At 42.9% G+C, this 27,054-nt stretch overlaps 1 protein-coding gene across 2 annotated transcripts in view; it reads left to right on the forward strand.

Annotated features, from left to right (window-relative positions):
* Nucleotides 1-26,089, forward strand: part of aldh1a2 (aldehyde dehydrogenase 1 family, member A2) — a 52,455-nt gene extending 26,366 nt beyond the window's left edge. The window contains exons 3-13 of one of the 2 annotated variants that reach the window (XM_084065073.1): nt 1,848-1,988; nt 4,149-4,278; nt 7,133-7,194; nt 8,878-9,006; nt 10,295-10,408; nt 18,396-18,498; nt 20,873-21,057; nt 22,343-22,507; nt 23,092-23,249; nt 24,062-24,136; nt 24,986-26,089. In XM_084065073.1, the coding sequence (XP_083921199.1) occupies nt 1,848-1,988; nt 4,149-4,278; nt 7,133-7,194; nt 8,878-9,006; nt 10,295-10,408; nt 18,396-18,498; nt 20,873-21,057; nt 22,343-22,507; nt 23,092-23,249; nt 24,062-24,136; nt 24,986-25,058 (1,335 nt within the window). In that variant the 3' untranslated portion in view covers nt 25,059-26,089. The remainder of the gene's footprint in view (nt 1-1,847; nt 1,989-4,148; nt 4,279-7,132; nt 7,195-8,877; nt 9,007-10,294; nt 10,409-18,395; nt 18,499-20,872; nt 21,058-22,342; nt 22,508-23,091; nt 23,250-24,061; nt 24,137-24,985) is intronic. The other variant, XM_084065074.1, reaches the window with a different exon arrangement.
* The last annotated feature ends 965 nt before the right edge of the window (nt 26,090-27,054 follow it).

The raw sequence follows: 27,054 nt of genomic DNA on the forward strand, positions 1-27,054 counted from the left end.
GTGCAAATATTTGAATATATATATATATTTTTTTTTTATAGCGAACATTTGTAACTCAAATCTTTGCTTCTGGGGGTCCCCGGAACAAAACATTTTGAGATGGGGGTCCTTGGCCAAATACATACACATTTTGGAGGTCCTTGACGTGAAAAAGTTTGAGAACCACTGATATAGCAACACAAGTCTCTTCAAAAAAACTGTTAGGATTTAGAAGACATTTGTAGAACCCCCCAGAAGCAAAGATTTCAGTTAAAAATATTCACTTTAAAAAAATATATATATTCAAAGATTTTTCAAAAAATAGCAGATCTACAAGCTCATAGCACGGCACTCGGTGCCGCGCTATGAGCTTGTAGATCTGCTGTTTTTGAATAGCCAAAGACATCGTAAAATGAGACACAGATGCGTTCCCGGTCTTAATGGGTTAAGAAAAGCAAACGGCGGGAATGGATGAGTTTAGTCTAATGTGGTTTGGTTACCCTGGCAGTGTCTCTGGTCTTTCCCTAAATCAGCACCTCTGGGTGGAATAAAGGGGGGAACAGGCAGAAAGGGGAGGTTGGGGGGGGGGGGGTTGTGTGTGTGTGTGTGTGTGTGTGTGTGTACTTGTATTACTATGTACTTGTGAGAGCCAAGTGTCCCCATTGCATGCACTGTGGAATATGAGAAATAGACATTGTGGTTTTATCATGGTAAAAAAGAAAAGAAAAGAAAAAAGATTCATACTAGGTTATGAATCTAATGTTTTCGTAGTACGCCGGTGTCATGCATTGAAAATAGCGGATCTACAAAAAAAAAACAGAAAATAGCAGATCTACAAGCTCACACAACACGTCGCAAGCGCGAGCTTGTAGATCTGCTATGCTATGCTTTAGGGTTACGGTTAGAAATGGCAACATCTTAAAACATAAATATAGCATTCACGAAACCACCGTCCTAAAAACGTTGACGTCTTCACAAGTGTGTGTGTGTGTGTGTGTGTGTATGGGGGGGGTTCATTCTAGTCCGAGGGGTACGGAGAAACACCTGTTTATTAGCCCTCTTCACGCGGCGGCCATTTTGGTGTTCTTTCACACTTGGGGTGGGGGTGGGTGCTAGTTCCCACCCACCCAGTATATGACGCCCCCCAGGTGTGAAAGAAGAGCAAAATGGCCGTTGTGTGATTATTGGTCTATGGCACTGGTTCTGTAAGTGCCATTCCCCCCCCCCCCCCCCCGGCTATTCAAATATAGCCGATTGTGTTGTGAGCTTGTAGATCGGCTATTTTGGAAGAACGTTAGACAAAATTGTTGACCAATCTTCTCTTATGACGGTCCCTGGCACATAATCTTTTCAATTGGGGGGGGGGGGGGGGGGGGGGGTCCATGGCCTTATACATATCGTCTTTGTCGGGTGGAAACCTCGTTATGTCCAAAACTGTACTTTTCAGCATTCAAATTCAAAAACAGCCAAAGTAGCAGATCTACAAGCTCAAAAACCACGTTTCGAGCTTGTAGATCTGCTACTTTGGATACTTTCTTTTGTGTGTGACGCTGTAGTATGATCAAGCAGGGCGTTAATTTACCCAAAAATACCAAAAGATTTGAGTTACAAACGTTCGCTTTAAAAAAACATACATTCAAAGATTTGCGCGAACGTTCACGATTTGTCACAAAATAGCAGATCTACAAGCTCATAGCGCGGCACTCGGTGCCGCGCTATGAGCTTGTAGATCTGCTATTTTGTGATGTTAGAATATGGCGATAAGCGGTTTCTGCCCCGACAGCAACGATAACAATGTGGGGGGGTCGTTGACATGGAAATGTTCGTGAATAACAACGATTTATGTCATTGAAAACGTCTCCTTATAGGCGGACGTAGACAAGGCGGTGCAGGCGGCCCGTCAGGCGTTCTCCATGGGCTCGGTGTGGAGGAGGATGGACGCCTCGGAGCGCGGGAGACTGCTGCACAAACTGGCCGACCTGGTGGAGAGAGACAGTGTCTATCTAGCAGTGAGTACACGCGCACGCACACACACACACACACACACACACACACACACATTTTTGTATTACTATACTTGTGAGGACATCAACACTTTAGGACAGCCATGTTATGAATGCCATATAAAAAATTATAATTGCCATTTTAACCGTAAGCCTAAAGCCGAAAAATAGCCGATCTATAAGCTCACAACGCGTCGCGCTGCGACGCGTTGTGAGCTTATAGATCGGCTATTTTTCGGTGCATGACACTGCCGCGCAACTAAGTATAAATCATGTTTAACTCTAATTCCAATCCCTAAACCTAACCTCTAAATGTCTAATCCTAACCTGAATGTTTTTCTAATTGTAAACGTATCTCTAAAAATATTTTTTTAACTATAAAACTACCATTTGTCTTGTGAGGACCAGGAAAACGGTCCTCACAATGTATATTTCTTCAAATTTGACTATACGTGGTCCTCGCAAGTATAGTAACACACAGGGTTTTTTACTTAGGTAAAAGTATCAATACCACAATGTAGAAATACTCTGTTACAAGTAAAAGTTCGATATTCAAAGTTAACTTGAGTAAAAGTACAAATGTATTGGCATCAATATGTACTTAAAGTACCAAAAGTAAAAGTAGCCTACTCATTTGCGCAGAAATGTCCCATTTCAATAGACGTATAGAAATCCTTGGAAAATAGCCGACGTGTATATATATATATATAGGGCTGAAGATGTTAATGTAGGTTTTGTAATAATGATACAAATCTGCAAAGTAACTAGTAACTAAAGATTCACATAATTGTAGTGGAGTTAATGTACAATATTTTCCTCTGAGATGTAGTGGAGCAGAAGTAAAAAAGTATTGGAAATTGGATATACTGCAGTAAAGTAAAAAATACCTCAAAACTGTACTTAAATACAGTGCTTGAGTAAATATACTTAGTTACTTTTCACCACTGCTGTCCACACTGCTGTTAATTGCGCAGTGATCAGATCAGATGTGTGTATTCATACATTGTCGACAAATCGTGCTAGTTGCTGCTGCGGTAACGACATAAAGACATAGTTTCAGGTATTTTTTTCGGGGAGAAACGCCGTTGTGTAAACGACAAAGTATAAATCTGGCTTCAGTGGTTCGAAGGGTCCTCCAGACCGAGGCATGTCGTTCGAAATCAGATTCAAAATTGCGTTTCTCGCTGTCGGGCAGAAACCTCTTATCTCCCGTATTCTAACTTTTTCCGTCCCCCCCCCCCCCCGTAAATTAACGCCCTACTTGCGTCACACAAAAGTAGGCTGCATCTGGCATAGAGGGGCGGGTTCAAAATCTCCGGGAAAAAAAATCCGTCAGATCCCATTGGTTCACCGATCTGTCCCGTCATCCCCCACCCCGCCCCATGCCCCTCCTCCTCCAATGCAGCACATTGAGAGCCCTGACGTCACAGCATTTGGAGCGACGCCCACTGCACTCTGGTTGGTTGGGGGAAATGAAACGCCTTCCTATTCCAGGAACGTCGACGCGCTGGTCCAGACTCTTATTTTTGAGCAAAACTAAAAAATAAAAGACTGGAGATCGAGGCTACACAAACGTAGCAGATCTACAAGCTCGAAACGCGGAATCCTGAAAAAAAGTAACGGTTTCGGACATGTGAGGTTTCCCCGCCCCCCGACAGAGACGATTTCAAACCACGTCTACTGTAGGAATGTGGTTCAAACCTGTGCAGCAAAAAAATGTGTTTGTGTGTTTTTTAGCCGTTCGGACTTGATAAAAGCCAGTGTGATTCCTATGGATAGGCCAGACATTTGGGATACGGGGGGCTGCCAGTCTGAACACAGCCTTAACTACTAGCAGCAACACTGACCACATCTGTACTCTTAAGTAATGGACTATGAAAGAAAATATTGCCCCCTTTTTTTTTCGTGTGGGGGCCCGGCTAAGATCTTTTTTTTCATGTGTTTACGATGGTATTAAATCATCTCAACCACTTTATTGTGTTAGTTAAAAGGAACGCAAGTGCCATAACTTAAGGGCTTGTGCGTAGGTTGATGTTATCTTAGGATGGTGTTTCACTCTCGAGACGAGGGAAACACTCGGAGCTGGGGAGTCGAAAATTATATTAGGATTCGTTCTGTTACGATGTTTCCCAACCATGTCTCCCTTTTCCCCTCCACTCCCTTCAGACGATAGAGTCATTGGACAGCGGGAAACCGTTCCTGCCCACCCTGTTTGTCGACCTCCAGGGAACCATAAAGACTCTCAGATACTTTGCTGGATACGCCGACAAGATCCACGGCACGTCCATTCCAATGGGTAAGCTCACACACTGACTGCACACGTCTTTTTGAGGGATTTTTTTATTTTGTCCCTTCGTGATTGTTTGATAGAAACTGGTTAACGGTTAAATAACCGTTAACCGGTTAGAAAATGCACTATTTACGATGGACAAACTCGTTGCTATCGGGCAGAAACCGCTTATCTCCATATTTTTGCTTTTTGTGTTATAGGCTACCTAGGCTACCCTGCAGTGCTGTAAACAACTAAAATAGACAATAGTAGGCCTTCAAGAAAAGATACAGTGCTAAATCAGTGCTCAGCTAATATTAGCCCGATTGTCTAATACGTATATAATACATACATTCAAATAATCTTTTTTTGTTTTGTTTTAACCGGTGGTATTAATGGATAATAACTCATGTTATGCGTCAAACACACCCAGTAAATCATACAACATATAACATAAGACTCTTCACTGCTGATGAAATGGAAGCCATCAGGCAAGCAGCTAGACTTCTTTATGGGGGTCTTGGTGGAGAGATGAACGCTTGAAGGGGTTGAGAAGGTAAACAGGCCTGCTCCCAGGCCAGTTATAAATCTGGACACTAATGATGGGGCTGTCCTGAAGGTAGACCGCCACCAGCGCAGCAGAGCGGCCTAAAAGCCTGCCATTCAGGTTATAGGATGAGGGGGGGGGGGGTAATTTAACTGTTTGACCACGTGAACCCTATAGCAGGGGTCTTCAACGTTTTTCAGGCCAAGGACCCCCTAGCTGAGAGAGAGAGAGACGAAGCAGGGACCCCAACACTATATATTGGATTCATGTTAAATGTGTGTTTTCAGACATTTAACCACTTAGACCCTCAATACTTCGGTACTTGGTCTGCCACCCCCCCCCCCCCCCCCCCCCCCGATCTACAAGCTGGTGGTATGTGTCTCTGAGATGCCCCTAGGGGTCCTGGACCCCCCCCTGTTGAAGACCCCTGCTCTATTCTGGACATATCATTCCCAATCGATGAACATTCAGCAGAAAATAGGCAAACATTATGCAAAAACAGCAGATCTAACCAGTACGAGCTCACAAAACGTGTCATGAATCGACACATTTGATTTGGTGTAAAGGGGAAAAAGAGGGGCGCTAAGAAGCGACCCCTGGGGAACCCCACAATCGACAGAGTATAGGGTTTAAGTGGTTAACCCATTAAGACCGGGAACGCATCCGTGTCATTTTTTAGATTTCTTTAGGCTATTCAAAAATAGCAGATCTGCAAGCTCGTAGCGTGGCACCGAGTGCCGCGCTACGAGCTTGTAGATCTGCCATTTTTGTAAAATCGTGAAAATGTGTGCAAATCTTTGAATTTATATATTTTTTAAGGCATTAGGATTTAGAAAACTTAATGGGTTAAGTTGAAGAAACACAACACAATAAACACCACCAAACTCCACTTATTTTTTGGAAAAACAGCCTTATAGGTTTGCAGAGCCTCAGTGACCGTCAGTCCATTTTGTGTTGGTGTTTTTTTTTTGTGTGTGTGAAAAATAAAGTCTATATTTGTACCAACAACAACAGCTGTCAGATGCTGTTTGTGCACAGCCTCTGATTCCACAACACTGGAGCTGCAGCTCTGTTTGGTTCTGTGTACAAAAAGTAAAGCTGGCCGTAGCCACTTAAAGGGGTAGTTCACCCCCAAAATGACTTTTTTTGCTATTGCTTAGTCACCCCATGGAGATTTGAATTCATGGATATATATATATATATATATATTTGTTTTCGTCTCGTTCCTAAACCAATAATTTGATGACCGGCAGCGGTTCCTATAGGAGACACAAAGAGTCTCCGAGTCCTTTGTGTCTCCTACCGGAACCGCTGCCTTCCGGTCCACTGGTCATCAAAAAAAAAGCATCAAAAGTAGCAGATCTACAAGCTCGAAAAGCTTGAAATGTCCAAGCTTGAAATGTCCGAAACGGTTAAACGCGTCGCTTCGCGACACGTTTAACCGTTTTGGACATTTCAACCGACATTTCCACGTTTCCACCCAACAGAGACGATGACCATGGGTCCCCTAGGGGGTCTGTACTTTGCCCCCCCCCCCTCTACACCAAAAATAGCCAATCTACAAGCTCAACATTGTGTTGCGACACAAATTGAGCTTGCGTAATCTGCTATTCTATTTTGGCCAGATGTTGGCTTATTGTGACATGCTCAGAATATGGACACAATCAGGGTTCATGATGTGGTTAATGATGACTCTTCATTATGCCACTAAATTGCGGTATCTCTTTATGAAAGTGGCTACTGTCACATTGTGTGGTACACTACACACACACACACACACACACACACACAGTTTTTCCAGTGTTTAGTACCACTGCAGACAATGAATAAGCGTGACACACCCTCTTTGTAGTAAGTGCCACTTTTCTTTTTTTTTTAACTTGGTGTCATGCAAGAGGAATGAGCCACCGGGTGACACCTCTTTCCTTAGTCACACTCATCACTTTCACTTGTTTGGGTGTGTTTTTGGAGCAGTGTGTGCGTGTGCGTGTGCGTGTGCGTGTGTGTGTGCGTGCGTGCGTGCGTGTGTGAGAGAGAGTTCATCCCCTCCACAGAGAGAAATGTTTTGTGAGAAACACGTTTAATGTGAAGCTAACATCAATTGGTACTGAAGAAATGATTGCACTCTTGGTGCAACATCGAAGTATCGGTTTCCAAAACATTTAAGCTTAAAACGATAATGGCCCTGATTTTCTTTCTTTTCTGTGTGTGTGTGTGTGTGTGTGTGTGTGTGTGTGTGTGTGTGTGTGTGTGTGTGTGTGTGTGTGTGTGTGTGTGTGTGTGTGTGTGTGTGTGTGTGTGTGTGTGTGTGTGTGTGTGTGTGTGTCTCCACAGATGGAGAGTACCTAACATTCACCAGACACGAGCCAATCGGAGTGTGTGGGCAAATCATCCCTGTAAGTATGAGCTCACGCAGGGCTGACACCCGCGATGAAACTAGCAGATCTACAAGCTCACGGTGCGCCACGGTGCAAGCCGCGCCGTGAGCTTGTAGATCTGCTAACTTTGCAGTTGTTTTTTTTTGAAGATAGGGCTTCAGTTGGTTAAAGGAAATGGTTGGTGGTGAGGTAAGGGACAGAGACATTGCCCATTCGCTGAAAACATTGTTCTCGTTTCCTGGAATTCTGTGACGTACTGTAAATCAGTGTATATTTGGGTAAATCCGTTGGCACGCTCAGCGAATAGAGGTGCCAGTTGAGACGGAGGGAGAGAGAGAGGGGGAGAGAGAGAGAGAGGGAGGGAGGGGGGGAGGGAGAGATTATGAGATATAAACAGAATGAAAAGCTAGGAGAGATAAAGCAGAGCAAACTGAGCGACTTTGCAGGGTTTCAGTAAAGGGAGAACGGTGAGAAAAAAAAGGAAGTGAAAAATGGATGAGAAATAGACACTCGCATAGTAAAAGTCCGGAGCGTGGATTTAAGCCCCGAAAGTGTAAAAAAATAACGTTTGTTACACTTAACAGAGTTCCATTGACACTCTGGATTTTCCTGTGTGCTGTAAGAGCATGAGTGTCGATTGTGCAAGAGCTTAGAGAGAGCATGTGGTTCTGTACGCCGGAGCCCCATGGGTTCCCGTGTAAGGCAGAAATAACACAGGCCTGTGTGTGTAATACAGTGATACGGGCTCTAAGTATTGCACATGTGTTGCAATTTCCCCCGTGCTGTGGCGGTGGGGAAGAGAGAGAGAGAAATACCGTGGAAGTGCCGAAAACCCCTTTTTTCTCTCGACGTTGTGTTTAGACAGAGTTAAAAATGAGAGTAAAGTGACTAACAGCAATGACTTATTGGGTTTGACTTGTGACCACCCAGTGTGTCGAGTCAGATGCGTGATGTCCTTCTTCCTGTGTGTGTGTGTGTGCGTGCGCGCGCGCGCGCGCAGTGGTGGAAAGTAACTAAGTACATGCACTTAAGTACTATACTTAAGTGCAATTACTACAGTTACTTTTCACTTTACTAGAGTATTTCCGATTTGCAATACTTTTACTTCTACTCCTCTACATCTCAGAGGGAAACATTGTACTTTTACTCCACTACAATTATTTGAAAACTTATAGTTACTAGTTACTTTGCGGATATAAATTACGATATCATAAAACATACCTTAGCCCCTATTTTATACGCAGGCTATTTGAAAATAGCAGATCTACAAGCTCACAACGTGTCGCGACGCGTTGTGAGATTGTAGATACTGCTATTTTCAAACACTAGTACTTTTACTTTTGGTACTTTAAGTATATTTTGATGCCAATACTTTTGTACTTTTACATCACAATCATTTTAACCACATTGATTTATACGTTGGCTATTAAAAAATAGCAGATCTACAAGCTCACAGCGCGTCACTTCGTGCCGCACTGCGAGCTTGTAGACCTGCTATTTTAGATTTTTTTTTGGGGGGAAAAATATCAAATATATACCAAATATATATCAATTTGGGGGTCCTTGACATGAAAGAATTGTGAGAACCACTTGCTTTAGGCGGTATAGGGTTAAAAATGACATTCATAAAATCGTTGTCTCTCACACGTATAGCAATATAAATGTGTGTGTGTGTGTGTGTGTGTGTGTGTGTGTGTGCAGTGGAACTTCCCCTTGATGATGACGGCGTGGAAGCTGGGTCCGGCGCTAGCGTGTGGGAACACAGTGGTCATCAAACCCGCCGAGCAGACGCCACTGACCTGCCTCTACATGGGCGCTCTGATCAAAGAGGTATAAAACCATATATATATATATATACCACTGACCTGCCTCACACTGACCTGCCTCTACATGGGCGCTCTGATCAAAGAGGTATAAAACACTCTACAGTGCACCATTGTCAATCAATAGTATACGAGCACGGAGTATAGCGCTGCGACTAGCCATGTACTTTATTCGAATAACCTAGACGCACATTTTCTATATCAATTCTGTTCAATTCAATCTCTATTTCAGACCCAAGGGGGATCCCATATCACAATAAAAACACCGGACAAAACAACAACAAAAGAAAGAAGTTGCTGTTGGGGCAAAAAAAAACTCTTATCTCCATATTCTTTTTATGTTTTTTTTCGTAAAATTAACGCCCTACTTGATCACGCTACAGCGTCACACGAAAACATCAAAAGTAGCAGATCTACAAGCTGGGAAAAGCGGCGCGAAAACAAAGCATTTCGAGCTTGTGCCGTAGATCTGCAACCTTTTGATACTTTTGAATTTGAATCGTGAAAAGTAACAGTTTTGAGACGTGAGGTTTCTACAAGCTCACAATGTCATGAGCTTGTAGATCAGCTATTCTAACCACTTAACCCATTAAGACCGGGGACGCATCTGCGTCTCATTTTAAGATTTCTTTGGGCTATTCAAAAATAGCAGATCTACAAGCTCATAGCGCGGCACCGAGTGCCGCGCTACGAGCTTGTAGATCTGCTATTTTTGAAAAATCGTGAAAAAGTATTTTCCAGATTTTTTTCAAAAAACTGTTGAGATTTAGATTTTTTTTAATGAATCGCCTCAGGTCTTAATGGGTTAAACCCCAGCATCGGTACAGTGTAGATTGTAGATCTGCTATTTTCAGCGAAAAGCTTTCCCCACAATGACAGAAAACTGACAAGACACTAGTATTGAGCGCTGAGGGACTCCCCATATGGGGTTTAAGTGGTTAACTATGTTAAAGGGATAGATCACCCCCAAAATTACCCCACAAACCGGCTTTCTACAACAGTTCAATCGAACTAATTGAACTGTTGTAGAAAGCCAGTTAGTGCAGCCCTCTCTGTTATCTCTCGCTTCGCAGGGCCTCGCCCCAATCTTTTTCGGAGCCTCCGTGTCTGTTTGCTTCTTCTTTTTTTTTTTTCTTCTTTTTTTTAATGTTCTGTAGATTCTGTGTCGGGCCTGCTTGGTAGGGAGGTTGGGTTGGGTCCGGATCCCCCCCCCCCTCTCACACTGCCTGTGGTTTAGCTTGGCTCTGGCTGTCATCTCCTCTAAAAGCTTGTTTCCTCCCATATTGTTTTGACAGGCCGGGTTTCCAGCGGGAGTCATCAATATTTTGCCAGGATTCGGGCCAACGGCAGGAGCGGCGATCGCCTCACACATGGGCATCGACAAAGTGGCGTTTACAGGATCAACCGAGGTAATGTCCCCCCCCGATGATAACGGATCACATTAACCTATACCAGTGGTTCAAAAATAATCATATTGGAACTGGGGACCCCCCAAAATAATCATATTGGAACTGGGGACCCCCCAAAATAATCATATTGGAACTGGGCACCCCCCAAAATAATCATAATGGAACTGGGGACCCCCCAAAATAATCATATTGGAACTGCATGGGCACCCCCCAAAATAATCATATTGGAACTGGGGACCCCCCAAAATAATCATATTGGAACTGCATGGGCACCCCCCAAAATAATCAGATTGGAACTGGGGACCCCCCAAAATAATCATATTGGAACTGGGGACCCCCCAAAATAATCATATTGGAACTGGGCACCCCCCAAAATAATCATATTGGAACTGGGGACCCCCCAAAATAATCATGTTGGAACTGGGCACCCCCCAAAATAATCATATTGGAACTGGGGACCCCCCAAAATAATCATATTGGAACTGGGGACCCCCCAAAATAATCATATTTGAACTGGTGGGAGTTGAGGCAATTGCATTTAGTTTGACTCGGTTCCACAGATAACTATTGTGAAAATATCAGATCTAAAAGCTCACAGGCGTTGTGAGCTTGTAGATCTGCTATTTTCATAATTTATGCCTCTTTCTTATATAATCAGACAATGTTTGAGGAACAGAGTTTTGATAGTATAGTTTGTTGATTACTTTTGATGCATTTATTGTCTTTTTCTTTGCTTTTTTTCTTGCTTTTTGGTATTAAAAGGTTACTTAAATTGTCACTTCGCTGTCATCTGGCGAAAAATCATGTGGGGGACCCCCGTGGTGGTCCCGGCCCACAGGTTGAGAACCACTGGTCTGTACCGCCACACACTCACGCTTTTGTGTGACGACGCGCGGCGGTGACCCAACAAACATGTGCGGAGCATAAGAGCAACGGCTGCCGTGTCATTATTAGGGGACATTGTGTGCCTAAGCGCTGAGGCACTGTAAATGACAAACAAATGGGGGTCTCTCATTGTAACGTCAAGCTGCTTAGCTGCTCCATGCCCTGTCATTACTTCTCCTGACAGGAGGGCTCTCTCCATTCATCTTGGAGCACATGTGCGCGTGCGCACGCACGCACGCACGCAAAGCATGCGCACAACATGCGTTGGTCATCATCAGCAGTGGTGGAAAAAGTACTCCAATTCTTTACTTAAGTATAAGTACCAATACTGCAATATAAAAATACTCTGTTACAAGTAAAAGTCCAGAATTAAAAATTTACTTCAGTAAAAGTACAAAAGTATTGGCATCAAAATGTACTTAAAGTACCAAAAGTAAAAGTACTAAATATTTGAAAATAGCAGATCTACAAGCTCACAACGCGTCGCGATGCGACGCGTTGTGAGCTTGTAGATCGGCTATTTTCAAATAGCTTAGGTATAAAATAGGGCTAAAGTGGTTAAATGTATGTTTCATAATATCATAATTTATATACTGAAAAAAAAGTAACTAGCAACCAAAGTTTTCACTTAATTGTAGTGGAGTAAAAGTACAATATTTGCCTCTGAGATGTAGTGGAGTAGAAGTAAAAGTATTGGAAATTGGAAATACTCAAGTAAAGTACAGATACCTCAAAATTGTACTTAAGTACAGTACTTAAGTAAATGTACTTAGTTACTTTCCACCACTGATCATCAGGAACAGACATAGCACCTCTGCAGATCTACAAGCTCATAGCGCGACACCGAGTGCCGCGCTATGAGCTTGTAGATCTGCTATTTTTTTGAAACATCGTGAAAACGTGTGCAAATCTTTGAACGTTTGTAACTCAAATCTTTGCTTCTAGGGGGGGTCCCTGGAACAACATATTTTGAGATGGGGGTCCGCGGCCAAATTCATATCATTTTGGGGGTCCTTGACATGAAAAAGTTTGAGAACCACTGCTCTACAACACCGTCTCCTTCGATAGATAGATAGATAGATAGATAGATAGATAGATAGATAGATAGATAGATAGATAGATAGATAGATAGATAGATAGATAGATAGATAGATAGATAGATAGATAGATGCAGATTCACAAGCTCAGGTTACACCTAATTTATTAAAAAACACACAAAAAGTAAAAAAAAAAATGAGATAGGAGGTTTCTTTCTGACAGCGACAATATATAGAGCTACAGCTCTACACACACACACACACACACACACACACACACACACACACACACACACACACACACACACACACACACACACACACACACACACACACACACACACACACACACACACACACACACACACACACACACACACACACACACGAGGGGGGGGGGCAGATGGCTTTGCAGAGTTGGGACGAAGTTAATGGAAAACTAAATGACCAAGGGCATACCATGTTAGGCATTGAGCTCTGAGAGGTGTTGTGGTCAGGAACAGCATTCCTCAGGCCGGGCGACAGCAGATTCCATTTCCCGCGTCTCTCGCTTTATAAACATCTGTTATTTAAAAAAAAACAAAAAAAACACACAAAGCAAAACCTTCCTGGTAAGAAGTATATACAGCAATCTCCATGTAATATGCGTTATGTTTTGATGTGGCCGGTCTATATTTCACGTTGTATCTTTTGGTGAAACGAGCCAGGGCTACGTCGTGTTTGGAACGGCCTTGAGGTTTATAGTATCCCCGTTTTGCAGTGGTGGAAAAAGTACTCAAATCTACTCTGTTACAAGTAAAAGTCTGTAATTAAAAATGTACGTGAGTAAAAGTACAAAAGTATTGGTATCAAAATGTACTTAAAGTACCAAAAGTAAAAGTACTAAAATGTTTGAAAATAGCAGATCTACAAGCTCACAACGCGTCGCGATGTGAGCTTGTGAACGCGACGCATTGTGAGCTTGTAGATCGGCTATTTTCAAATAGCCTAGGTATAAAATAGGGCTAAAGTGGTTAATGTATGTTTTATAATGTAATAATTTATATCGGCAAAGTAACTAGCAACTAAAGTTTTCAAATAATTGTAGTGGAGTAAAAGTACAATATTTGCCTCTGAGATGTAGTGGAGTAGAAAGTAGAAAGTATAGACAATTGGAAATACTCCGGTAAAGTAAAAGTACCTCGAAATTGTACTTAAGTACAGTACTTGAGTAAATGTACTTAGTTACTTTGCACCACTGTCTTTTGGAGAAACGAGCCAGGGTCATGTCGTGTTTTGGAACGGCCTTGAGGTTTATAGTTATCCCTGTTTTGACTCTCTTGGCGAGCGTGTCTGGAGTGGGAGAGAGAGAGAGAGAGAGAGGGAAGAACATGGCGATTACAATAAGCACACACATGTAGAATGGTTTCAATTTTGAACCACGAAAAACAAATTCTTCTGGCGATGACAGCCGGCTTCCGGTCAGCCTGTTACGTTAGAGCAGAAACGGCTTGCTTACTTGTTGATCGCTTGTCGAGGCCAAAAGGAAAAAAAACTAAAACACATTTAAAATGATGGTTCAATGCATCCGCGGAAGCAGTGGTGGAAAAAAGTACTCACATGTTTTACTTAAGTAGAAGTATAGTAATACCACAAGATAAAAATACGAGTAAAAGGCCTGTGTTCAAAATTTTACTCGAGTAAAAGTAAAAAAGTATTGGCATCAAAATGTACTTAAAGTACCAAAAGTAAAAAGTACTAAAATGTTTGAAAATAGCAGATCTACAAGCTCACAACGCAACAATGTATAGAATAGGGCTGAAGTGGTTAATGTATGTTTTATGATATCATAATTTATATCTGCAAAGTAACTAGTAACTATAAAGTTTTCAAATACTTGTAGTGTTGTGTAGTGGAGCAGAAGTACAATATTTGCCTCTGGGATGTAGTGGAGTAGAAGTAAAAGTTTTGCAAGTTGGAAATGCTCCAGTAAAGTCAAAATGCCTCAAAATTGTACTTAAGTACAGTACTTGAGTAAATGTACTTTAGTTACTTTACACCACTGTGTAAAGTTACGGTAGATTGAAGCCAAGAGTTCTGCATGCTATCCACGTGCAGTTGGAAACTTCAGAGTAATGAACAAGTAATCGTTCTCTCCGGTAATTCTGTCGCATATAGTTCCGTATAATACCCTAAAATAACGTGGGTGCTGCAGTATCTGTGGAGTATCGTTAAGCCCTACTCTGGGACTAATATTATACGGAGACCTCATGGTTTTAATAACTCACTTAATGTAAGAACAAATCTCAAGCGCGGTCACAGCTGTTCCCGAACCATATCAAACATTCCATCCGATCCATCTATAGACATCACAGATTACTATCAGCGATAAGAACGCAAACAGACACGGTAACCAAAGCAAAATGTCAAAACACGACGAGAAAATATTTCTCCTAATTTTAGGGGCCTGAATGAAATCCAGATTGAGGATTGTTTTTGTGATCCTGCAGTTTGAATTCCAATAACTCAAGTATTAAAATGTGAGAAGCAGGCTGCAGTTTAAAGTGTTTATACAGATAACAAGACAAGCGCATTAATTAGGCCCAATGAATCAGCCTTGAACCAACATAGTTTTCCCCCCCCCCCCGACATCCTACCTAGTCGTACATTCACTGCCATTTAACCCATTATTGGCTATTGACGAATAGCAGATCTACAAGCTCGTAGTGCTACGAGCTTGTAGATCTGCTATTTTTGAAAAATGGTGACAATTTCTGCAAATCTTTGAATATATATATATTTTCAAAGCGAACATTTGTAACTCAAATCTTTGCTTCTGGGGGGTCCCTGGAGCAAACATATTTTGAGATGGGGGTCCGCGGCCAAATACATATTATTGTACATTGACATGAAAAAGCTTGAGAACTGACAACACGGGTTTAAAAAAAAAAAACTGTTTAGTGATTTAGAAGACATTTTGTAGAATCGGTCTCAGGTCTTAATGGGTTAAATGCACGCACGCACACACACACCTACACACGCTCGCACGCGCGCATCTCCCTCGTTTTATCATCTGCGGTGAGTGAACATTTCCTATGAGTGGCCTAGTTTTCTTTAACTAGTTTTTCTGTTGTTTCCTGCTGATCTGGAGTCAATTAAGGCCCGCACGAGCCTCATGCTCTCTAAGAGGCTGTCAATGCCCAGACAGTGAGTCACCATAGTAGCTAGTCCCCTACTGAAACGTAGTGGTGGGCGAGACGACAGTGAGACACAGCATCCCCTCCGCAGGGGGGCGGGCGTCGGTGTGTGTAGCTACAGGTGCATTTTCAGGGACCACCGCACAACTCATCCGTGTATACTCACACACACACACACGCGGGGCTGTGACTGAACGCGCGCACGCGCACACACACACACACACACACACACACACACACACACACACACACACACACACACACACACACACACACACACACACACACACACACACACACACACACACACACACACACACACACACACACACACACACACACACGTGGAAGAAGTACTCAGATATTTTACTTAAGTAAAAGTATCAACACAATATGAAAATACTCTGTTACAAGTAAAAGGCCTGTGTTCAAAAATGTACTTACTTGAGTAAAAGTACAAAAGTATTGGCATCAAAATATACTTAAAATACCAAAAGTAAAAGTACTAATGTTTGAAAATAGCCGATCTACAAGCTCACTGTAGATCGGCTATTTTCAAATAGCCTAGGTGTAAAATAGGGCTGAAGTGGTTAATGTATGTTTTATAATATAATAATTCATATCTGCAAAGTAACTAGTAACTAAAGTTTTCAAATAATTGTAGTGGGGTAAAAGTACAATATTTGCTTCTGAGATGTAGTGGAGTAGAAGTAAAAGTATAGACAATTGGAAATATTCCAGTAAAAGTACCTCAAAATTGTACTTTTGAGTAAATGTACTTAGTTACTTTACACCACTGCTACTCACACGCACACGCACACACACACACACACACACACACACACACACACGTGGCTGTGACTGTACTCACGGAGCAGCACAGCATGCCCCCCCCCCCCCCCCCCCCCCCGGGAGTAAACACGCTATAACCTAGCAGCCCTACTCCAGTCTCTTTGTATTAAAAGGCACAGAAGACGTGCCAAGTGTTATGATGCACCAGACACGACAGAGCAGTCAACGGGGTGCTTCAGGGACCCCCAGAAGTTGTTCAAAAAAATCTGTGAGCTTGTATGTCTGCTATTTTCGAATAGCTAACGTATAAACACTGAAAAATGAATGGTTTTGACCTGGGCGGTTGGTGTAACGGTCTGGGCACCTATAGGCCAGTAATCCAGCCTGACAGTGTGTCGCGGGTTCAACTCCCAATCATGACGACCTTTGCAGAAGAAGCCCCCAAAAATATCAGAAAAAAAGAACAGTTTTAAACACATATTTTGAGCTCATGGATCTGCTATGTTCGGTACCTGGCTCAACATCTTTTAAATGGGGGGGGGGGGGGGGGGGGGGGGGGGGGGGGTCCGTGGCCAAATACATACACACATTTGGGGGTCCTTGACATGAAAAAGTGTGTGAACCACTGTTCCATTCTATTCTTACACTCATTGAGAAACGTACTAAATCCAATATCCATTTTATGAGGAGAGGAGTTCCTTTATTTTCCACTTAAGAGGTGGAGGGTGACATGGAACCGATATTCCCCCCCCACCCACCCCCTGTCCTCTCGTCTCCACGCTCATTTTTCTTGGCTCTCGGAAAACAAAACAGACCAGTGTCAGTAACACGGAAACGAGCTTGTTTGTTTAGAGGTATGAGGGCCTGCTGGTTGTTGGGTTTTTTTTTTTTCTATGACTCGCTGTTATCTATCGAAAGTATACAATACACTCACGCGCTCCGGGAGAGATTAGCGTCACATGAACACCATGTTCCATCACACTTCGGGGTCCGTTAAAAAAATACGTCTGCCAAGCTCTACAACCAGACCAGCTGGTTAGCCTCAAATAATACTCAAGGATTTGTGTTATCTCAGAAATTGAACACCATAAAACACTAGGACTGCTTGCTCCTGCATATCTGAACTCTAAATCTGGAGCTTATAGGGGGGGGGGGGAGCTGGATTTCCAGTAATATTCTCAACACTTTTTTTTGATGAGAAAAACCGGGGGACGCAAAGTCGTATTTTACACCACAAGCACCCCTCTCACGGCATGTTAGCTTAACTAACTACCACGGTCACAGAACCCTCATACATACCACCCACAAACAAGATCCTGTGGTTTTGAGATCCTTTCGTTAAGACATGCCGTAGGAGGATGCCCTGCTCAAAATGCTGCAACATCACTTTATTTTTCCGACCGTTGCCTCCTCTCAAACGCGGCGTAACAGATATTCGGTATATATTTGCAGAACTCATGTTTCACCACCGGGCTTGACGTTGGGCAGCATCTCTCCGTTTTGGAGCGAACCAACCTGCAAGTTTTTGTTTTTTTTTTAACCATTTAAGACCGCATTAAGAACGCATCTGTCGTGTCATTTTTTTGGATTTCTTTGGGCTATTCAAAAATAGCAGATCTACAAGCTCATAGCGCGGCACCGAGTGCCGCGCTATGAGCTTGTAGATCTGCTATTTTTGTTAAATCTTGAAAATGTGTACAATATATATATATGTATGTTTTAAAGCGAACATTTTTAACTCCGATCTGTGCTTCTGGGGGTCCCTGGAACAACATATTTTGAGATGGGGGTCCGCGGCCAAATACATTTTGGGTGGTCCTTGACATGGAAAAGTTGGAGCACAACTGATATAGCAACATAGGTACAGTTTTGTTAATGACACTAAGAATTTAGAAGACATTTGTAGAATAGAATTTATATTCAAAGATTTGCACCAAATTTTCACTATTTTTGATTTGCCCAAAGAGATCTTAAAAATGACACGGACGCGTTCCCGGATCTGAGAGGGTGTATGGTCGTATCCAGCTGATTTACTGAGCTGGCCAACGGCCTGCCTTCTATCTGTGAGTAAACCCGAGATGTGCTTCCTCCCTATAGGTCGGAAAGCTGATCCAAGAAGCAGCTGGGAAGAGCAATCTGAAGAGAGTAACACTGGAGCTGGGAGGGAAGAATCCCAACATCATTTTTGCAGATGCCGATAGTAAGTTCTTTCTTGACTCACTGCTTTATTAATTGTGTGCCCATTCGGGCCCAGTGGTGGAAGAAGTACTCCGATATTTTTGCTTTTAAGTAAAAGTAGCAATGCCGCAATATAAAAATGCCCTCTTACAAGTAAAAGGCCTGTGTTCAAAATGTTACTTGAGTAAAAGTACAAAAGTTTTGGCAACAAATTATACTTAAAGTACCAAAAGTACAAGTGGTAATAGAAAGAAAATAGTAGATCTACAAGCTCACAACGCGTCGCAACGCGACACGTTGTGAGCTTGTAGATCTGCTATTTTCAGATAGCCTATGTATAAAATAGGGCTAAAGTGGTTAATGTATGTTTTATACTATAGTCATTTATATCTGCAAAGTAACTAGTAACTAAAGTTTTCAAATAATTGTAGTGGAGTAAAAGGTGCAATATTTTCCTCTGAGATGTAGTGGAGTAGAAGTAAAAGTATTGCAAAGTACATGTACTTAGTTACGTTACACCACTACCATCTGCCTGTTTTGATAGATTGAATAGTTTATTAACAGTTTGCAAAAGGTACAGAGGTACAGTTATACAATTATGCTAAAAGGGACAACACAAGGGCTTGTTTCCATTGTGGTCCTGTGTATTCAATTCATCAAGACATACAAAGACATACTGTAATCCATAACCACTTAGATCCTAGATACTTTGTTGACCGGGGTCCCCCAGGGGTCTAATCCTTTTTTTCCTCCCCTCTCCACTAAATCGACGAGTTGTGAGCTTGTAGATCAGCTGTTTTCGGCAAATGTTCGCCAGTTTTTCCTTCTGCATAAAGTCTGCCTATACGTCCAGAAAAGGGACGCTTTGAGGGTTCATGTGGTTTACAGATGTCCCGCTATAGATGGGCACGCAGGTGTTCACAAAAAGTTGCTAGTTCCCCTCATGGTGTTGATGGAGTCTACCCTGCCCTGGAGAGAAGAACGTATGGCTGTGTCAGGGAGTGTTTAGTTTAGTTTAGTTAGTTAGTTATACGTGTGATGGAAGAAGCCTGTCTGCCAGTCTGTTACAAGCACACGTTCGGTATGCAAAATTGACTTGAGTAAAATTACAAAAGTACATACTTCAAATGAAATTCTATTGGCTCTATGCACAGCAGCCATATTGGAAGGAAATTGGGCCTCTTCATTACTTCCTTCACAGGTGTTACCAATACTACTAATGAAGGCTCTGTTCTATACTGATATCGTGCATGTTGGCTCACTAGAAACACTCCATTTTGGTTCCCAAATGGCCCCTTATGGTGGGTGTGTAACTCTGAGAGTGTACAAATGGAACCAAATGGACCCTTACGGGTCCATTTGGTTCCATTTGTACACTCTCAGAGTTATGGGGGTCCTTGAAAATAAGACAACCACTTTGCCACACTAAATGGAACAGAGCCTTAATTAGTATCATTGGTAACACCTGTGAAGGAAGTAAGGAAGGGGCCCAATGAATTCCCAATATGGCTGCTGTGCATAGATCCTATTCAAATGTCAAAGTAAAAGTGCAATATTTGCCTGTGAGATGTAGTGGAGTATAAGTCAAATTATTGAAAATTGGAAGCACTCCAGTGAAGTAAAACAAAATACCTCAAAATTCGAGTAAATTTACTCAGTTACTTTCCACCCCTGCGTGTCCCGTTATCAATGAATTGAATGCATCCACAAGAAAGTGGATATTATGCACATACATGGACTGCAGAGAGAATCCCACAGTTGCTCTCCAAAGCATTGTAGTTGGCGCTGTGAAGAAGCCCCCCAAAACGGATGGATAGTTCTCATGTATGCTCTCTCTCTCTAAGTGGGCTCAACCAGACTGGGGGTGCCACGGTCCTCTCAAATGCTTTCAGCAGGCCGTGACACGGGGCTCCCCAAGGCCTGTAAATCAGGAGAATGGAACCTGCCCCGTTCGGGGCCCTGCTTCTGCCGGCCCGGGGCCCATAAATCACTGCTGCTCCATTTTAACCCCTCGTGCAGCACCATGCAGCAGGGCCCTGTCTGTCTCTCAGGTGTCCCGTATCACGTTCTCACAGAGTTAGGACTTATTGCAGCCATTGGACAAATCGCGTTCCTGTAACTAGGCAGAGATTTCATCTCCCTGTAGTTTACTGCTCACAACTCCATTTCCTTTTCTTTCTTTTTCCCTGTTTTTTGCAATTCAGTTTTTTCAATATAACGCGATAGTGGCATTTGAATTTAAAGGTTAAATTTGAATTTGCATGTGAATTGGGGGGGTCCCTGACGTAAGAAAAGTGTCTGTTTTCACTGGAACAAGCGGGTTGGTGGTGTAGCTAGTTGTTTAACCCCTTCCCCCCCCCCCCCCCCCTCCCCCCCCGTTCTCTTTTCCTTCGCAGTGGAGCTGGCGGTGGAGCAGGCCCACCAGGGGGTGTTCTTCAACGCCGGACAGTGCTGCACGGCGGGCTCGCGCATCTACGTGGAGGAGCCCGTCTACGAGGAGTTTGTCCGCCGCAGTGTGGAGCGCGCCAAGAGGAGGATAGTGGGGAGCCCCTTCGACCCCACCACCGAACAGGGCCCACAGGTGAGAACCCAAAATGCCAAGCAGTGGTGTGTGTAAAGTAACTAAGTACGTGTGTATAACGCCCCGGGATTTCGAACACGGGTCTCCCACCACGTGGAAAAAGCCAACGTCTTAACCACTAAGCCAAAGGGAATTCCCTAGCTCTCACTCGGGGGGAGATATTAAGAGTTTCATGCCATCGGGCTGAGGTTGTGTACCACTCTTTTACACATGTACTCGAGTACTGTACTTAAGTACACTTTTTGAGTTTTTTTGTTTTTTTTTACTACTGGAGTGTTTCCAATTTTCTGTACTTTTACTTCTGCTCCACTGCATCTCAGGCAAATATTGTACTTTTACTCCACTACAATTATTTGAAAACTTTATAGTTGCTATAGTTACTTTGGAGATTTTGATTATTATTGCAAAACCACTTCAGCCCTATATACAATGCGACACATTGTGAGCTTGTAGATCGGCTAAATTCAAAAAGATTTGTATGCATTTCACACATTTGAAAACTTTGTGAAATGGGACATTCTGCTTCATGAGCACTTTCTACTTTCGATACCAATACTTTTGTACTTTCACTAGTACATTTTGAGTTCCGGACTTTCACTTGTAACAAGAGTATTTCTACATTGCAGTATCGATACTTTTACTTAAGACGCGTTTCTTTAACCGTAGCTGTGTAGCCGTTTACCGTCACCCGACCTGCCAATGGCGCGGAAGTCATACCAAAGACCGTTGATATAGAAAGATAGACCATCCCAATAGGCTCTATGCACAGCAGCCATATTATCACTTCCTTCACAGGTGTTACTAATGAAGGCTCTGTTCCATTTAGTGCAGCACAGTGGTTCTCAGATTTTTCAATTTCCACAACCCCCATAACTCTGAGAGTGTACAAATGGAACCAAATGGACCCTTACGGGTCCATTTGGTTCCATTTGTACACTCTCAGAGTTACACACCCGTAAGGGGCCATTTGGAAACCCCTTAAGGAACCATGAGGGTCCCTGGACCCAAATGTTAGAGCCACTTGGTGTAGCAGAGTGTTTCCAGTGAGCCAACATGAACAATATCAGCACCCTGACTCTGTTTGACCAGAATGGAACAGAGCCTTCATTAGTGTCATTGGTAACACCTGTGAATGTCTTCCCAATATGGCTGCTGTGCATAGAGCCTATTGAAGCCACTAGAGGCGAAACCATCAATACACAAATCCATGTTCTCTCTCCCCCCGTATGGCCGTATCTCTCATGAACCTCTATCTCATGGTTTCCCCATCTCCTCTCCTATGCAGATCAGCCAGGAGCAGCATAGCAGCATCCTGGAGTACATCCAGAGTGGCATCAGTGAAGGAGCCAAGCTGGAGTGTGGAGGCAAGGCCCTGGGCGTGAGCGGGTACTACATCGAACCCACCGTGTTTTCCGGTGTGAGGGATGACATGCGCATCGCCAAAGAGGAGGTACAGTACAACAACACTGTGTTTATCATTAGCATTATTCATTAATTACTGCTGCAGATATGGACTAACGAGCTGACTTCAAGGGATATTTCACTTTCAAACGTGTTTGGGGTCGCTTTAACGTCTAACAAGGCTTTTGTGAGCCCCCCCCCAGACAGTTTTTAAGTTGTTTGATTCAGTATTTAGATATTTGATATTCATTTGATCAGACACGCCCACTTCTTATACGAACCCATTGTAACTTCAAACTCCATTTTGAAAACACCCGTCCTTGGTTCTGGTGATTGATATTGTCCTTCTAATGAGTCATTTAATTGATTAAAAATGAAATGAAAAAAATAAAAATAAAATAACAATTATATATCTATTGAAAGATTTGCTAAAATGTTCACGATAAAACAAAAAAAAGCAGATCTACAAGCTCATAGCTTGTACATCTGCTATTTTTGGATAAAATATGGATAAAGTGGTTAAAAAGATTGTGATATGATATTGTGGTTATGACTTGTTTGCAGCATGTTCCCACTGCTGTAATGTGTGTCGTGATGTCCGTATTCATCCTGTATATTCTTGAATATTTTCAGATTTTTGGGCCAGTACAGATGATCATGAAGTTCAAAACCATTGAAGAGGTGATAGAAAGAGCCAACAACACAGAATATGGCTTAGTCGCTGCCGTGTTCACAAATGATCTCAACAAAGCCATGACCATATCCACAGCCATGCAGGCTGGCACTGTATGGTAAGACTTTGTTTAAAAAAAATATATTATTATGGCACATTATTCATTCTGCAATCATAAAGTACTTTAGTATCTTGGTGGCCTCTCTGGTATAGCCAGAGATAATACAGTGTTGTTATTATAGATTCTATTACCCTGAAAGATGTTGTTCTTTTATTTAACCCATTAAGACCTGAGGTCGCTTCTAAACATTTTCAAAATCCTAAAAAAAATCGGAAAAAAATATTTAAAAAATATTTTTCACGATTTTTCAAAAATAGCAGATCTACAAGCTCATAGCGCGGCACTCGGTGCCGCGCTATGAGCTTGTATATCTGCTATTTTTGAATAGCCAAAGACATCTAAAGTGACACAGATGCGTTCCAGGTATCAATGGGTTAAAGACAGGAACATTGTAGAGCTGTATTGGTGTCCATTGGGCTAGTCTTTTGATCATTTCAATACTGTTACATCATTCACACAACACTGACGTTTTCCTAATTATAAGAGTTTCAAGCTAAACGGTAAAATAGCCGCTCTACAAGCTCACAATGCGTCGCTTCGCAACACATTGTGAGCTTGTAGATCGGCTATTTCCAAAAGATATTTATACATTTGAAAACGTTGTACTTTTGTACTTTTACCCAAGCACATGTTGAATTCCAGAATGTTCCAATTTCCAATACTTTTACTTAAGTAAAAAACGTGAGTACTTTTTCCACGACTGGTCTTGTCAGTGACTTCACCGTGTGTAACATGATACAACGACTACACAAAACATGTGCCTGGAAAATGCAGCGGAATGATGTATGTTTTGTATATGTGTCTTATAGGATAAACTGCTTCAATGCCCTGAGCACGCAGTGTCCATTTGGAGGATATAAAATGTCTGGCAATGGACGTGAATTGTGAGTATTCATTTTGGTCTGCTTGGCCCTACTGTATCCACACACGTAAGCCAGGCTATAACTAATATTGACATTCTGTGCTTTGAAATCCTACCGTGGCAAGAAATTGCATAATGTAATTCTTTACGTGAGATTATGTTACACTATCTATACAGTACCATGCAGCAGTGTAAGCACTGTGTCTGCATGGTACTACATTGGACATTACTTCAGTTTAAAGGAACACGCCACGTCTTTTCAGACCATTAGTTCACATGCCATGCACGCTGAGAGCACGGGACACTTTGCGTATCGTTGCTGTCGGGCAGAAAGCTCTTATCTCCATACTCTAACATTTTTTTATTTTTTGGTAAAAGAACTAGTTCTTTGCCGCAAACGCGCTCGTTCACTTTCTGAAACCGTTACGTTCGAGCTATCGTGCATGCCCCCCATCCCCCCCTACACAGGACGGGAGGTCGGGCTGTGCGCGCGACGTAAAAAAACACGCTCCCGCGATAGCGTTTGACGCTAGAAAATAGCGCTGCCGAACGAGAACGTGAACGAATCATTTGAACGAATCATTGCCGTGAACGTGAACGAGATCGTTCGTTCACTGAGATGAGCGTTTTTTTCCCCACCACCAGTGTTGTCCAATGTAAGAACTCAAGTCACTTCCTGACTTGTCTACGTCATTAAAATACGAGTCAAATAGGAGGCGGGCCAGACTGATAAGTGAAGTGAGAAAAAAAAACGTGAATCAGGCTGGATCCCAGGCTAGTTATATAGCCCTGAGGGACTACTTTGAGGGCGTTTCTGTGTTTTTTTAAGTCCAACATTTCCCTGATTTTTCCCAACTTTCTGTGTTCCCAGGGGCGAGAGCGGCCTGAGGGAGTACTCGGAGGTGAAGACCATCACTATGAAGGTGGTCTGCAAGAACTCTTAAAGAAGGCGTACCTTATAGCCACACCTCCTCATCCACTGACCCGCCTGTTGGCCCTTATAGCCACACCTCCTCATCCACTGACCCGCCTGTTGGCCCAAAAACCCATCGATGGTAGCAGTACAAAAACACACACTAACACTCATCTCCATGGGTAATAACTACAGACTGTGACCCACCACCACCCAAAAAAACTGCCGACGGTCCCATCCATCCATCCATCCAACACCGCCACCACGGAATGTCAACTAATCTCCCGTTGAAGCTGTCTCCACTCCTGCTTTTTACGTTCAGAGGCAGCCATCTTGTTTTGTTTTTATTTGTCCAATAGGCTCTATATGCACAGCAGCCATATTGTAGAGAAATTGGGCCTCTTCTTTACTTCCTTCACAGGTGTTACCGATGATACTAATGAAGGCTTTTTAAGCTTTAAACTTTTTAAATTCCAAGGACCTCCAAACCATGTGGACCCCTTACGGGTCCGTGTGGTTCCATGTGTACACTCTTAGAGTTGCACACCTGTAAGGGTCCATTTGAAACCCCCCTCAAAGAACCATGAGGGTCCCTAGACCCCACTTCGAGACCCACTGTCTCCGGTGTTTCCAGTGAGCCAACAACATGCACAATATCAGCACCGTGAATCGGTTTGACCAGAATGGAAAACAGAGCCTTCATTAGTGTCATTGTTAACACCTGTAAAGGAAGTAAGGAAGAGGCCCAATTTCTTTTCCAATATGGCCGCCGTGCACAGAGCGTATTGACGTCAACGACCCACCCGTCTCTACACCCCCACACGCCTCCTCCAACTAACTTACACTAAAGCACTCGAAGAGACGATGGGGGGGAGGGGCTGTACGGTCTGCCACTACCTACTACCCCCCCCACCACCACCCCCCCCAGGTGCATGCTGGGTAATATACCGGGAAGACTGAAATCAGCATACTTCCATTCATCTCTGTGTTAGAGCAACTTTTGTCCTGCGTTCGGGAGACAAGAATGGTTTTGTTGTATTGTAAAAAATAAAAAATAAAAGGGCAGCAGTTTCCAACCTTTTTCTGGATCAGGGGGTCCCCTGGGGGTCCCCCACCCATCTGATCGCTTAATGGGTGGGGGGGATCGTGTTAAGCGGTCAGATGGGTGGGGGCCCGCGTGCATATTCAGAGCATGTCTATTTTAATGATCAATCAAATCGGTTGCGTTCCGGGCCTTGGATCAAATGGAACCAACGTTTTTTTTTGATACATTACAGTTTTATTATTAATGTTATTTTATCATTAAAATCGTAGTGTTTTGTCAATTATTTGGGGGGTCCCACATCCAATATCCTCACGACTCACAGGCTGGCCCCACCGACCCACAGGTTGGGGATCGCTGCTGTCAGGGCTTCATCATTGTCAGAACCTCATTCTAATGATGTATGTATCGTTGTCTTGATTTGACCAGGTAAAGACGGTAAAATCCCAGTTCATTTAAAAAGGCGGTGTAAAAAAAGTGATATTTTCTTTAGATTTGTGTGTTAACCCTTTAAGACCGGGAACGCATCTGTGTCATTTTTAGATTTCTTTGCTTATTAAAAGAAATAGCAGATGTACAAGCTCGTAGCGCGGCTCAGAGTGCCGCGCTACGAGCTTGTAGATCTGCTATTTTTGAAAAATCGTGAACATTTGTGCAAATCTTTGAACAAACACTCGATCTGAACTTAAGCAATGACTACTTTTGGAATATTGGAAACTTAAAAAGGGGGGGGGGGGGGGTGTTTTACACAAAAAACATATCACTTACACCTCCTTTAACTCAGAGAGTGTACGAATGGAACCAAATGGACCCTTACATAGGTCCATTTGGTGCCATTTGTACACTCTTGGGAGTTAAATTACTGGCCAGAATGTCACTGTGCAAATGTTATGGGAAGCATATCAGCTCATTCAAGGCCACTGAAGTTGTCACGCTCAGACATGAATGACATTGGGAAAAAACAGAAAGAAAAAATGTTTAATTC

Source organism: Gymnoscopelus microlampas (assembly GCF_963454915.1).
Source record: "Gymnoscopelus microlampas genome assembly, chromosome: 1".
Lineage (NCBI taxonomy): Eukaryota > Metazoa > Chordata > Actinopteri > Myctophiformes > Myctophidae > Gymnoscopelus > Gymnoscopelus microlampas.